Raw genomic sequence first — 14,010 nt, 5'->3', positions numbered from 1 at the left:
ATCCACTCGGCGACTGCTTTCATTCCTTCGTGGAGGTTGGTTTTAGCGATGAGGGGGTCCTTGTTGAGGGAGAGGATCAGCTGGGTGTCGTCGGAGAGGATGTTGAGGTTGTGCAGTCGGGCGACGTGGGTGAGGTGCCATGTAGATGTTGAACAATGTCGGGCTGAGGGATGAGCCCTGGGGTACGCCGCAGATGATCTTGCTGGTTTGGGAGCGGAAAGGGGGGAGGTGGATGCTCTGGGTTCTGCCGGAGAGGAAGGAGGTGGTCCAGTCCAGAGCCTTGTCTCGGATCCCAGCGTCATGGAGGCGTGTGCGTAGGTGTGGTGGCAGACAGTGTCGAAGGTGGCTGACAGGTCCAGGAGGATGAGGGCCGCAGTTTCGCCGTTGTCCAGCAGGGCCCTGATGTAGTCAGTGGTGGTGATGAGGGCAGTTTCTGTGTTGTGGTTGCTGCGGAACCCAGACTAGGACGGATCCAGGATGCTATTATGCTTGAGGTAGCGGGTCAGTTGTCTGTTGATGGTCTTCTCTGTGACCTTCACCGGGAGCGGGAGCAGGGATATGGGCCGGAAGATCTTGAGGTCCTTAGGATCAGCGTTGGGTTTTTTGAGTAGGGTGTTGATCTCGGTGTGCTTCCAGCCCTCCGGAAAGGTCGCTGTCTCGAAGGAGATGTTAATGGCTTTCCGGAGATGGGGTGCTATGGTGGGCGCGGTGAGTCTCTGCACGAGATACTGCCACTTGACCACTTGTGGTATTGTAGAATTCTTCTGGGCAATAACGTTGTTTTTAAATTGAATTTTAAAAATTAATCACTATTTTTAAAATTTCACTGTTTACTCCTACCTGCACTTGAAATTTGCCTCTGCCTCTGAAACTCCCGAGCCTCGTTCCGTCGCGGCTTCTGCCGTTTGTGCGGAGGGCTAGAGGGAGGAAAGTCTGACTTCCGCCTGCACCTCTTGCACCACTTCCGGGAGGGTAGCACTCTAGTTCTGGAGCACCCCACTCTACATAAGTGGCAAGACGGGAGCACGCGCGGTGGACGCAGTGGGTCTCTGCACGAGATGCTGCCACTTGACCACTTGTGGTATTGTAGAATTCTTCTGGGCAATAAAGTTGTTTTTAAATCGAATTTTAAAAATGAATCACTATTTTTAAAATGTCACTGTTTACTCCTACCTGCACTTGAAATTTGCCTCTGCCTCTGAAACTCCCGAGCCTCGTTCCGTCGCGGCTTCTGCCCTTTGTGCGGAGGGCTAGAGGGAGGAAAGTCCGACTTCCGCCTGCACCGGTTGCACCACTTCCGGGAGGGTATCGCTCTAGTCCTGGAGCACCCCACTCTACATAAGCGGCAAACCATGTGCACGCGCAGCAGACGAGCACAGCGGGCGTGCCGGCGTGCCAAAGGCAAGCCCGTCTGCGCCCATCACAGCGACCAGGGACCAGAACCCCTGCCCCGCTCCCTGGGAAACAAACTGCCCGCATCAGGTATGGCTCACGGTCTCTCCGGGATTTAAAGCCCCCAATTGAGGCCCCCTGCCTCCACGCCATGTGCCCGAACAATGCCATCATGAGTTGCCCCAACTGCCACTTTGAACTCAGACCCTCTCTAGCACCAGCGGATAACTCCCGACCATCTACTAAAATGTTTCTTTTAAACTGCCGATCTTTAACTAAGCATGCGGTAGAAATATCACTCCTCTTAGAAAACCTCAACCCGGACGCTATATTTCTCGCGGAAACTTGGCTAAAGGATGAGGTAGACCCGGCCATCAGTTACATATCACAGCTTGGTTATGTACTGCAGAGGGTCGACAGGAAAGTGGGAAGAGGAGGAGGGATAGGGATAATATTCAGGTACTGCTACCAATGTAGATCCTCTCCAGCTGAAGTCTCCGGCTGCGAAAGCATGAGCTTTGCCTTAGAACTATCTTCCATCTCGACCTTTTCAGGCCTACTACTCTATCGCTACCCTGGTCAAATAGGCAGGTTCATGGACTCTCTTCCCTCCCATGTTGCCGAGCTAGCACTATCTTCATCACACTTTACGGTGTTGGGAGATATAAACATCCATTTGGATGATCTCTCAGACCACCTAGCGAAGGCCTTCCTGAATAATTTAGCAGCCCTTCAAATTATCCAGAAGGGATTCAAACCTACACACAATAAAGGCCATTTACTAGATGCGGTTCTAAGTAATGATCAGAGGCTTCATGTAGGTGTTCCAATTCCCCTCCCCTGGACTGAACACTTACTGGTACCGCTAGCTTGGGAGATTCTGAGTCCCCCCATGGCTCCTTCCCGTGCCACCTTAATGGGGAGGAATTGGTCGAAGGTATTAGCTGACCAATGGACAAATTCTCTTTCAGCATTTCCTCTACCCACAGGGGACGACCCAGACATACTTAACATGCGCTTCAATGAGTGGATACAGATGTCACTGGAGTCGGTGGCCCCTTCAAAACTCCTTATGGAAAAAAACAAGTCTAAAGAGGCACCATGGTACACTCCCAAACTGAAAGAGCTAAAGCAAAGCTGTAGGAAATTAGAGAGGATGTGGAGACATACAATAAGGGCGCAAGTTAGGAACCTTTATAGGGAATCCATCAAGAAATATAAGGCCGGAATTACGCTGGCACAATTGGTGTTTTATGAACAAAAGATAAGGATGGCAGCTAATGCCCCGAGGGAAATCTTTCGGATCGCCCAGTCCTTGATTAAGACCCCACTTATTCCCCCTGACCTAAAAGAAGCTCAAAGCCGCTGCGACAAGCAGGCAGAGTACTTCTTCCAAAAGATTCGATCCATCTCCCTCTCTTTTAAACCGAATGAACAGAATCTTTTTGATACAGGAAAAATCCCCGCAAAATCCATCTGCCAGCTAGTGGAGATTCCACTGCTTAATGAAGACTCCCTGAATGCATTAATGCTAAAAGTGACATCGGGCTCTCCTACCGATCCTGCTCCTCCACGCCATCTATTGAAGGTTGCAGATACTATTAGACTAATTATCCTAAACTTTCTGATTACCTCTATTACTACAGGAAACGTACCAAAGGCTTGGAAATGTGCTCAAGTCAGGGCTTTATTGAAAAAACCTAACCTCGACTCAGCAATTATGGCTAACTATCGCCCAATCTCCCTTCTCCCCTGGATGAGTAAGCTGCTTGAGAGGCACATCAATTCCATCTTGGTTGACTATCTGGAATCCAACCACCTACTCCATGACTCTCAAGCAGGCTTCTGCCCTAAATTGGGGACAGAGGTTGCTTTGCTGACAGTAACAGAGCTAGCCCAGAAGCACATGGATCAAGGCGGCACCACGGCAATCATGCTGTTAGACCTGAGTGCAGCCTTTGACACCGTGAACCATAACATCTTAATCTCTCGCCTAAAACATCTCAGAGTGGCAGGTCAAGCCCTCACTTGGTTGCGATCCTTCTTAGAGGATAGGATGTTTCAGGTGTCAGAGGGTGCCACTCAATCCAAAGCTTGGCCCCTCACTCGCGGAGTGCCCCAGGGTTCCTCCCTAAGCCCTACACTTTTTAATGTTTACATGGAGCCTCTGGCAGAGATTGTGCGTCCCTATGGCTTTGAAATAGTAACCTATGCAGACGATACCCAACTAGTGGTGGCTCTGAACCAGCTAGAGGGCACATCCAACAATCTGGGCAGTTGCCTAGAAGCAATTACAAAATGGATGGCCCTGTCCCACCTAAAACTGAATGGGGAGAAAACGGAGCTGATCTTCTTGGGAAAATTAGGTGTACCAAGAACCACCATTGATTGGCCGACCTGCATAAGTGCCCCCCAGAACCAAAAGATCTGATCAAAAGTCTGGGAGTATGGCTAGATAACAACTTAAGCTTCAATCAGAAAGCCACTAAACTCTCTGCCACATGTTTTGGCCTGATGAGAACGCTGAGGAAAATTTTGCCTCTTCTCTCCTTTCAAGCCCGAAGGATAATGGTCCAGGCTATTATCCTGTCCCGCCTTGACTACGGGAACGCCCTTATCTGGGCGCTCCTGTTAGTACTATTAAAAAACTCCAAGTAACCCAGAATGCAGCGGCACGTCTTCTTGGACTCTCTCGAAGACACTCAGGCGTGGCCGCCTTGAGGAAACTACACTGGCTGCCCATACAGGCCAGGGTAAAATTCAAGTCAATGTGTATAACGCACAAAGCTACGTGGCAAAAAGGTCCCGCAATGATCTGTTCCTTAGTCACTCCCTACCATCCTCGGAGATCGTTGCGCTCCAGTACAACCTTTCTGGCTACAACCAAGAAAATTAAACTAACTAGATGGGGTGGCCGCTCTTTTTCGTGGAACGCGGCATCTGACTGGAACTCCCTGCCGCTTTCCTTGCGCAGTGAACCCGATCTCCAAAAATTTCGCAAACTCCTGAAAACACTTCTCTTCCACTAATCCTTAGTTGGCTGTTACCGTTTCCCACCCGTCCTCAGCGCTACGAGGCCTCCGGGTAGTAATGCGCTTTACAAAACTCTATTTCATTTCATTTCATTTCATGGTGGTGCTGGCTTTGTTGAAGATGTGGTGGGGGCATGGGTCGGATGGAGATCCGGAGTGGATGGTGTTCATGATTTTGATGGTGTCGTCATTGTTTAAGTTTCCTACAGGAGTGCAGGGGATCAGTGCAGATGGTGGCCGTGGGAACGGAGGCCTCAGTGGCTGTCAGGGCGGGCGTGACGTTGAAGCTGTTGTGGATGTCTGCGATCTTGCAATGGAAGAAGGTAGCAAGGGAGTCGCACAGGTCTTGCGAGGGTGGGATGTCGTTGGTGTTGGAGCTGGGGTTGGAGTGTTCCTTCACAATGTTGAAGAGCTCTTTGCTGTTGTGTGCGTTGTTGTCTAGGTGGTCTTTGAAGGAGGCCCTTTTGGCGGATCTGATGAGGTGATGGTGTCTGCGGGTGGCGTTCTTGTGGGCTGCGTAGCTGTCCGGTGTCTGTTCACGATGCCATTTCTTCTCTAGTTTCCGGCAGGCTTGCTTGGAGGCATGGAGGTCCTCGGAGAAGCAGCTGGCTTTCTTGCTGGTGTGTCTGTTGGAGGGTTTCTTGATCGGTGTGAGGGCGCAGTCGTCGATCCACTGTCTGAGGTTGCGGGCGGCGGGTCGGTGGGTGGGCTCTGGGTCCTCTTGGTGGTACTTGTTGGAGCAAGGACCACGGGCAACCACAGCCTACAGCTACTTGGCCTGTGTTCAATGACTGTGTGAGGGCACTACTAAACCAAGTTCAAACCAAGACAAAGGAACTGATAGTAGACTCCTTTGCTCTCTGGCACCTCTCCAGCTCACAAGGAACACTTCTTTACCTGGGTGATTACCCTTTCTCACTTCAGTGACGGGCCCACTGCTACCTGGTCCACAATGCACCCTGCACCTCTGTTAGCAAAGTTCTACCCCATAAGGAAGAAGTAAATGATACGTAGATGCAGCCACTAGATAAGGGCTCTTCAACTCCAGATTCAGGGAAGAGTACTAAAGATATATGATGATTACAACTTAACGCACAGAGTTTGGGCCAGCCTCACAGATTCTATAGCCAACTAACACCAGATGACTACATTGTTCAGCATGCAAAACAACAGTCACTTAGGGCCCCATTAGGATAACGGGTGGATCGGCCCGCCAAAAACCTCCGCCCGCTCTGCATTTTTCCCCGCCACATTACCATGGCGGGGGGACCCCGGCGGATGGGAAGACCATCCGCCGGTTTTCCGCCAGTAGGCAATCCGCCCGATTGCCTACCAGGCGGTAAAGCAGGTTATATGTGGGCGGTGTCTGGTAGACACCGCCATCCATATTACCATGCATGCGCTGCCACGGAAAGGCAGGTGTTTTCTGACATTGGGGGCCCGTAGCGGGCCCCCAGGGATTCTGGGGGGTGCACATGGTGGGTACCTATGGTACCCCCCTGCAGTTCCATGCACAACATGGCAGGCACCGCGTGGTGCCTGCCATGTTGTGCATAGAAGTGCACAATATGCCTTCCTGTTGGCAGGATACGCCCGCCACTGTGGCGGGCGCATCCTAATGGGATGTACGGGACCGCCGCACCCTTAGCGGGTGGTCCCATTTCCCACAGGTATGGCGGGCGGACAAACATACTAATGTGCCCCTTAGTTTGTGTCCATTTGAGCTCCAAAATAATCTCTGTACCTCTCAATATCAGGTTTGCTAAAAAGAATCACTAAAGATTTCTAGACTCCTTCAAAATAAACACAGAAAAGCAATCTTCAAACCTAAACCCAATTACCATATACACCGAGCTGCCGATCCCCAACCAGAGTCAATTGAAGATCATCACGTCTGTCTACTTAACATTTCAACACAAAAGTAGCACTGTAACGTTGTGCATAGAACCACTATGCCAGAGCTCTGATCTGGCAACCAAAATTTGCAGATAACTCTCTCAAGTGATAAGCTGAGGACTGGAGCGCGGCTTTATGGTCAAACCTTACTGATGTGCAAAGAGCTTCCCGGAAAAGTATTCTTGAAGTACAATCATGAGAAACTGTGTTATATGCTCAAACACATCTGTTATATTGGCATAATGACAACCATTTTCGGTTGTGTGAAACATAGAGATTACTTTACTGAGTTTGTCACAATTTTAATTTTGAGTTAATTCCCAAACAAAAACACTGCAGGTACAACACAATTAAAATATGCAGGACAGAGGACCCAGAGGATGCATGGTGTTGTGCCAGATAGCCCATATTGGGTCCATAAACAAAATGTTGAGCCCACTGAACTGAAACCCTGTGATTGGTTAACCGCAACTTCACATGAAAAATGTTGCGGCCGCCATTACAAGATGCAGGACTGAGTCACCATATTCTGAAAAAAAGGATCCTGGAAAAATAATTACTGAACCCTAGAAAAAACCAGCAAAAAAAAGGTTTAAAAAAAAGAAAGGGCCTGTCTGAAGGTCTGACTCAGCAGCCAATCAAACTTCAGCAAAAGTCCATAAGGTCCACAGGTTTGGATTTGTACCCATAACTTGATTGCCCTGTGTTTAGCAAAGAATTCCTGATCTTTTATTTCTAACCGATGTTAAGGTGTTGTAACCAACGCTAACCATAACTTAACTTTAACCTTTGTTTTTTTCAGTGAATTGTTTCATAGATTGGTTATGTTCCCCTGTTTTCCAAGGATGAGCACCACTGCTCAATGTACACTGCGGAAAACTGTATAAAACAGTGCACATTTAACACGTTTCCATGCACATACAATTTACAAATGAATAACTGAGACTTGGAAACAAAATTCTTTTTTTTGTGCCAAGTTCCTTCAATTAAAATGCAATGCAGAAAAGACAGAAATCTTATTCTATGCCCTAATCTCTCAGACTCGCAGTTGTTTGGCTGAGGAATGCCTCACACCCTAAGCCCCAGTGGTTGAAAATACTTTGGGCTCTTGCGGTCTTTGAAAAATACTTACACTATCTGTTCCTGCCCGTAAGAAAGGTAGTGATCCAGTCACTCATAACATCAAGACTAGACAATAGAAATGCCCTATAGTTAGGAGTTCCGGACTATCTGGTTAAGCTACAAGTGGTCCACAACTTGGCTGCCCGTGTTTTCCTTAACCTGCCCCCAAGAACACACGTCACTTCGCACCTGCATGCACTGTGCTGGCTGCCGATAAAGAAGAAAATTCTCTTCAAAACGCTATTCCTAGCCCATAGGGCACTGCACCATTCTGGGGGAGGCTATCTTAGAGCTAGATTTAGCTTCTATGCCCCCTACAGAAATCTACGGTCAGCCCATGGCCACCTGGCAAGGATCCCTAAGGTGAGGATGAGCGGATGGACTCTTTCTTATCTTGGATCAGTGACCTGGAATAAAGTCCTTTTGGAGCAACGGCTCAGTAGAATCCTCTGACCTGTTTAAGAAACGACTGAAGGCATGGTTCTTTCATCAAGTATATCTGATGTGATTGCATTAGTGGTCAACTACAAGCGCAGCGCCGAGACACTCTAGGAGTAGCCATGCGCTATAAAAAGTCTCATTTCAGTCATTCATTCATTCATGAGATCAACATTTCTTGCCCAAAACGCTGCCAGTGTTTAGACACCACAGAGCGAGGCACAGGCAGCAAATCAATCTTCCACTTACTGATGTATGTATGGCTGTAGTATCTGTATTTACAAATCTGAGAGGAAAATGACCTTGAACACCCCCCACAAACCACTGCCTTCATGTTCTTCCACACATCTCACTTACCAGCAGTATGATGACTGCTTGTTTGCTTGGAGTCCTGATGGTCTGTGGAACACAGCTCTAACTCTTCGTCTTCTGTCAAAGAGTAGGCAGATGTGACAATAGGGAAACCTGTAAAAAAATACAAATTGATAGCCTCAGTTTCCATGTAACCTCAGTTTTGTGTTGCAGTTAAGTATTCAAGTATTACAAGAACAGGGGACTAACTTTGTACACTACTCTACCATAAACTAGTAGGTGCCGGAATTCCTGAAGCAGAACCAGTAAAAAAGTGACCTGTGAGTGTGTGAGGCCAAGCCCCCCCCCCACCACCAGCATCCCTCAAACTACCACAAGGTCACGCTCCCACTTGATTTTGAGACCCTGAGCACTCCTTCCCAAAGATTCGAAAACAACAAAAGGTAGTTCTGTCACTTGATTGTTGTACACCCTATCGCATCTTCTGGTACTAGCTCGACTCAGCAGTTTTATTATAGGATCATGGGATGGACCATCTGGGAATTTCTCAATTTGTTTCAGGCACATCAATGTGCAAATCACGAAATACTCCCTTGTGAATACACAAGTATTACTCATTAAATATTGCAGAAGAGGTCCAGATCCCTTACCTTGTTTAAGAGTAAACAGTCTAAATATTGAGGGCCATATGTATCAAGCACTAATGCGTTGGCAAACGTCGAATTTCGGCGTTAGCGAACACATTAGTGCTGAATGGTATGTATAAAAGAAATCTGCGTGCAAAATATTTGCGATTCCTTATTTTGCGATTGCATTTAAGGAATCGCAAATTTTGCGATTCCTTAAATGCAATGTAAGAAGCATAAAAAATGCAAATTGTCCCTAAGGAATCGCAAATTACCACCAACTTCAAGTTGGTGCTAATTTGCGAATTCCTTGAAAAATTCACTTTTTCGCATTTTTCAAATTGCAATGTGAAGCACATACATGCCCTTAGGGCATGTATGTGCGCCACATTTGCACCCATGCTTATTTCAGGGGTGCAATAGGGTGTCCTTTGGACACCGCTGCACCCTTGAAATTATTCTCAATTTACAATTCTCAAATTGCGAATCTCAAATTGAGAATAACTTCCCGTTCATTCCTATGGGCCTCCTGGCCCATAGAAATGAATGAGAAAGTATTCCTTAATTGCGATTCGCAATTTGCTAAATCGCAATTAAGGAATACTAAGAAATCGCTAAAAAATTGTGATTTTGTACATACACCCCCATTTGCGATTCTCAAATAGCGATTTCTAAAAAATCGCTATCTGAGAATCGCAAATCAGGTTGCTGATACATATGGCCCTGAGTTTTTTATTTCGACAGGCAATAATATCGAGTCCAAAATTTCGGAGAGACAGAATATCGAAATCAAGAATATCGGCGACCAGAATATCGACCTGAAGGTAAGAAATATTGTTTTTGTTAATATCGAAGTTAGTAATATCAATAGCAAAAATATCAATGTTACTAATATCAATATTAATATTAGTGTTATGTATTTTATTTTATATGTTTATTTTTATAAGTTTTGTTATTTACTGTACTAGTTTTAAAATAAATGTATTACATTTTTAAAGTTAGTAATAATCATTAATTAAATAGTAAATTAATTAAATATTTTTTAGGAATTATTAAATATTTTTAACTACATTTTGCGTTTTAGTTCTGTAGCGGGTTGTGGGTTTATAGGGGAATAAGGTGGGAAGTAATTTAATTGTAATTAAGTAAGTATATAAGTAAAGCCTTTTCATATGTAGGTCCTAAATACAGGAACTTCCTGCTAGAAGGGCTTCGCAAGGCCCCCTCGTACCTGACCTTCAGAAAACAGCTGAAGGCTTTCTTATACTGATTTTTTCTCTTGGCCTTTCGTTGCTCTCGGTAATTGGACTAGGTTAGCGCGGAGATGCCCCTGGGTGATTCATGCCCTTTACAAAACACCAATAACATAACATAACAAATATGTAATTTATATTTATTGGTATTGATAAAAAAATGTTATGTTAATTATTAATTGGTAATTCATTTGTATTCATTGGTAATTATATTAAGTGTATTAATTTATTATTGAAGTGTGTTGTGAGGTTATAGGTAATAGGGTGGTAAGTAAATAGTTTTTTTTAGTGTTGAGTATTGATAATTAAATTGTTAATCAATTATTAATTGGTAATACATTTTGACTAATTATTTTTTTAATACTTGTTTATTAATTATTATTGGAAATTAAATTGTATTTTTTATAATTTATTGGTATTTATCAATAATTAATTAATTATTAATTGCTAAATGTTTTTTAATTGTTTTTTGTATTGTTTTTTAATTTTTTTTATAATTGGTTAAGAAATGTTTAATAATTATTATTTAATTATATTTATTTTAAGTGTTAATTATTAATTGGTATTTATTTTTAAATAATTATTTGTTGGTATTCTTAACTAATTTGTTGAAATTTAATAATTAAATTGTTATTGTTTTAAAAAAATATATATTATTTTAATTATTAGTAAGTTGTTTTGACCCCTATGCTATCCAACACTTTCCCTACAGTTGCACCCTCTGGAGTTGGAATAGTAATTTTAACCCTTACGCTATTCAACACTTTCCCTATTGTTGCACCCTCTGGAGTTGGAATAGTCATTTTTACCCCTACGTTATCCAACACTTTTCCTACTATTGCACCCTCTGGAGTTGGAATAGTCATTTTAACCCCTACGCTATTCAACACTTTTCCTACTGTTGCACCCTCTGGAGTTGGAATAATAATGTTAACCCCTACGCTATCCAACACTTTCCCTACTGTTGTACCCTCTGGGGTTAGAATAGTAGTTTTTACCCGTACACTATCCAATATTTATTGTTTTAGTTAATGTAGTGTCTAATTTATTTTAAATTAATTTTTAAAATTTGTTATATATAGTTTTGATATTTTTATTTATATTATTGTTGTATTTGTATGTTTCTATAATTTAAATCTAACAATTTATAAGTTATTAGAGTAATTGTAAATATTATCAAGTATATATTATATGTTATATGTATATGTTACTTTTTTTGCATTATATATATTACTTATAATTTGGCATATCTTTTTAACTATGTTTATTTTAATTATATGTATTATTTATTTAATTTTATATTATTTTTAAACATTAAAAAAACAATATTTTATACAACGCTATTTTTTACAACAATATTTTTGTACTTACCTTAATGTAGATAGGACTACGATATTTTTGATGTCTATATTCCACCTCCGATATTTTCGACGTCGATATTTTTGACGTCGATATTCTGTCAGTGATTCTGCTTAAGACAAAACTGTGGTGCAAAAAAACGATGGATTTAGGCCCAGATCTCTGTACTGGGGTGAATGTATGACATTGTTCTGCATTCTGTCCATCAATTGTTGTTTTTGGATTTGTCACCCCGAGTGGGATGGGTATCCTCAGACGTGAGTCCCATGCTCTCCACACCGCTGGAGTCAAGCTATCCAGGCTGATGAAGGCTGATCGCCAGAAACCGGTCCTTGGATGCTTGATTCCGGTCCTGGAACGACGTGGCTTGGCAGTTCGGGCTGGACTGTTCCCATGAGGCACAGGGTCAAGGCTGATTTGCATATGGCCATGTCTGACCTGGGGTGGTGTGGAGTGCAAAAAAACAATGGATTTAGGGCCAGATCTCTGTCCTGGGGTGAATGTATGACATTGTTCTGCATTCTGTCCATCAATTGTTGTTTTTGCATTTGTCACCCCGAATGGGATGGGTATGCTCATACGTGAGTGCCATGCACTCCACACCACTGGAGTCAAGCTATCCAGGCTGATGAAGGCTGATAGCCAGAAACCGGTCCTTGGATGCTTGATTCAGGTCCGGGAAAGACATGGCTTGGCAGTTCGGGCTGGACTGTTCCCATGAGGCACAGGGTCAAGGCTGATTTGCATATGGCCATATCTGATCTGGGGTGGTGTGGAGTGCAAAAAAACAATGGATTTAGGCCCAGATTTCTGTACTGGGGTGAATGTATGACATTGTTCTGCATTATGTCCGTCAATTGTTTTTGCATTTGTCACCCCGAGTGGGATGGGTATGCTCAGACGTGAGTCCCATGCTCTCCACACCACTGGAGTCAAGCTATCCAGGCTGATGAAGGCTGATAGCCAGAAACCGGTCCTTGGATGCTTGATTCCGGTCCGGGAAAGACATGGCTTGGCAGTTCGGGCTGGACTGTTCCCATAAGGCACAGGATCAAGGCTGATTTGCATATGGCCATGTCTGACCTGGGATGGTGTGGAGTGCAAAAAAACGATGGATTTAGGCCCAGATCTCTGTACTGAGGTGAATTTATGACATTGTTCTGCATTCTGTCCATCGATTGTTGTTTTTGCATTTGTCACCCCGAGTGGGATGGGTATGCTCAGACGTGAGTCCCATGCTCTCCACACCACTGGAGTCAAGCTATCCAGGCTGATGAAGGCTGATAGCCAGAAACCGGTCCTTGGATGCTTGATTCCGGTCCGGGAAAGACATGGCTTGGCAGTTCGGGCTGGACTGTTCCCATGAGGCACAGGGTCAAGGCTGATTTGTATATGGCCATGTCTGACCTGGGGTGGTGTGGAGTGCAAAAAACGATGGATTTAGGCCCAGATCTCTGTACTGGGGTGAATGTATGACATGGTTCTGCATTCTGTCCATCAATTGTTGTTTTTGCATTTGTCACCCCGAGTGGGATGGGTATGCTCAGACGTGAGTCCCATGCTCTCCACACCACTGGAGTCAAGCTATCCAGGCTGATGAAGGCTGATAGCCAGAAACCGGTCCTTGGACGCTTGATTCCGGTCCGGGAAAGACATGGCTTGGCAGTTCGGGCTGGACTGTTCCCATGAGGCACAGGGTCAAGGCTGATTTGCATATGGCCATGTCTGACCTGGGGTGGTGTGGAGTGCAAAAAAAACATGGATTTAGGCCCAGATCTTTGTACTGGGGTGAATGTATGACATTATTCTGCATTCTGTCCATCAATTGTTGTTTTTGCATTTGTCACCCCGAGTGGGATGGGTATTCTCAGACGTGAGTCCCATGCTCTCCACACCACTGGAGTCAAGCTATCCAGGCTGATGAAGGTTGATAGCCAGAAACCGGTCCTTGGATGCTTGATTCCGGTCCGGGAAAGACATGGCTTGGCAGTTCGGGCTGGACTGTTCCCATGAGGCACAGGGTCAAGGCGGATTTGCATATGGCCATGTCTGACCTAGGGTGGTGTGGAGTGCAAAAAAACGATGGATTTAGGCCCAGATCTCTGTACTGGGGTGAATGTATGACATTGTTCTGCATTCTGTCCATCAATTGTTGTTTTTGCAACCGTGAACAATGCCATTGATTGAGTCTTTTGCCATAAAAGGGTCTGTGCAATTCAAGTTCAATATTCATTGCATATTCCGAAGATGTTAGGGTAGGTCAAAGTCTGGGAAGCCACAGCTTGTCTGTAGCACAACACCTGTTGATGAAGGCAAACTCTGTAACCCACACCCTAAAATTATTGTAAAAAAGCCGAAGAATGGTAGTGGTGAAGACAACTGGGCCGAATGAAGAATCATCATACTCACATGAACTGGGACTGTTGCCAACTTCTCTTTCCAGAGGAGCCTGTCGATTTCTGCAATACGGATCCTCAGTCTGTGCGATCCTGAATAACACATCAGGGTTTACTGTTGGATGAGACACTGTAGGGAGAGGCAAAAGGAACGAATGACAGCTTGTTTGTTAATATACAGATA

General features: G+C 44.7%; 1 protein-coding gene across 1 annotated transcript in view; it reads right to left on the bottom strand.

Annotated features, from left to right (window-relative positions):
* The window catches only part of LOC144755286 (uncharacterized), a 115,826-nt gene that overhangs the window by 65,095 nt on the left and 36,721 nt on the right, over positions 1-14,010 (bottom strand). The window contains exons 4-5 of the mRNA XM_078644065.1: positions 13,840-13,956; positions 8,238-8,345 (exon numbers count right to left, since the gene is read on the bottom strand). Of these exons, the coding sequence (XP_078500191.1) occupies positions 8,238-8,345; positions 13,840-13,956 (225 nt within the window). The remainder of the gene's footprint in view (positions 1-8,237; positions 8,346-13,839; positions 13,957-14,010) is intronic.

This window comes from Lissotriton helveticus, chromosome 5_1 (genome assembly GCF_964261635.1).
Source record: "Lissotriton helveticus chromosome 5_1, aLisHel1.1, whole genome shotgun sequence".
NCBI classification, from domain to species: domain Eukaryota; kingdom Metazoa; phylum Chordata; class Amphibia; order Caudata; family Salamandridae; genus Lissotriton; species Lissotriton helveticus.
This window is presented reverse-complemented; position numbering and strand designations above follow the sequence as displayed.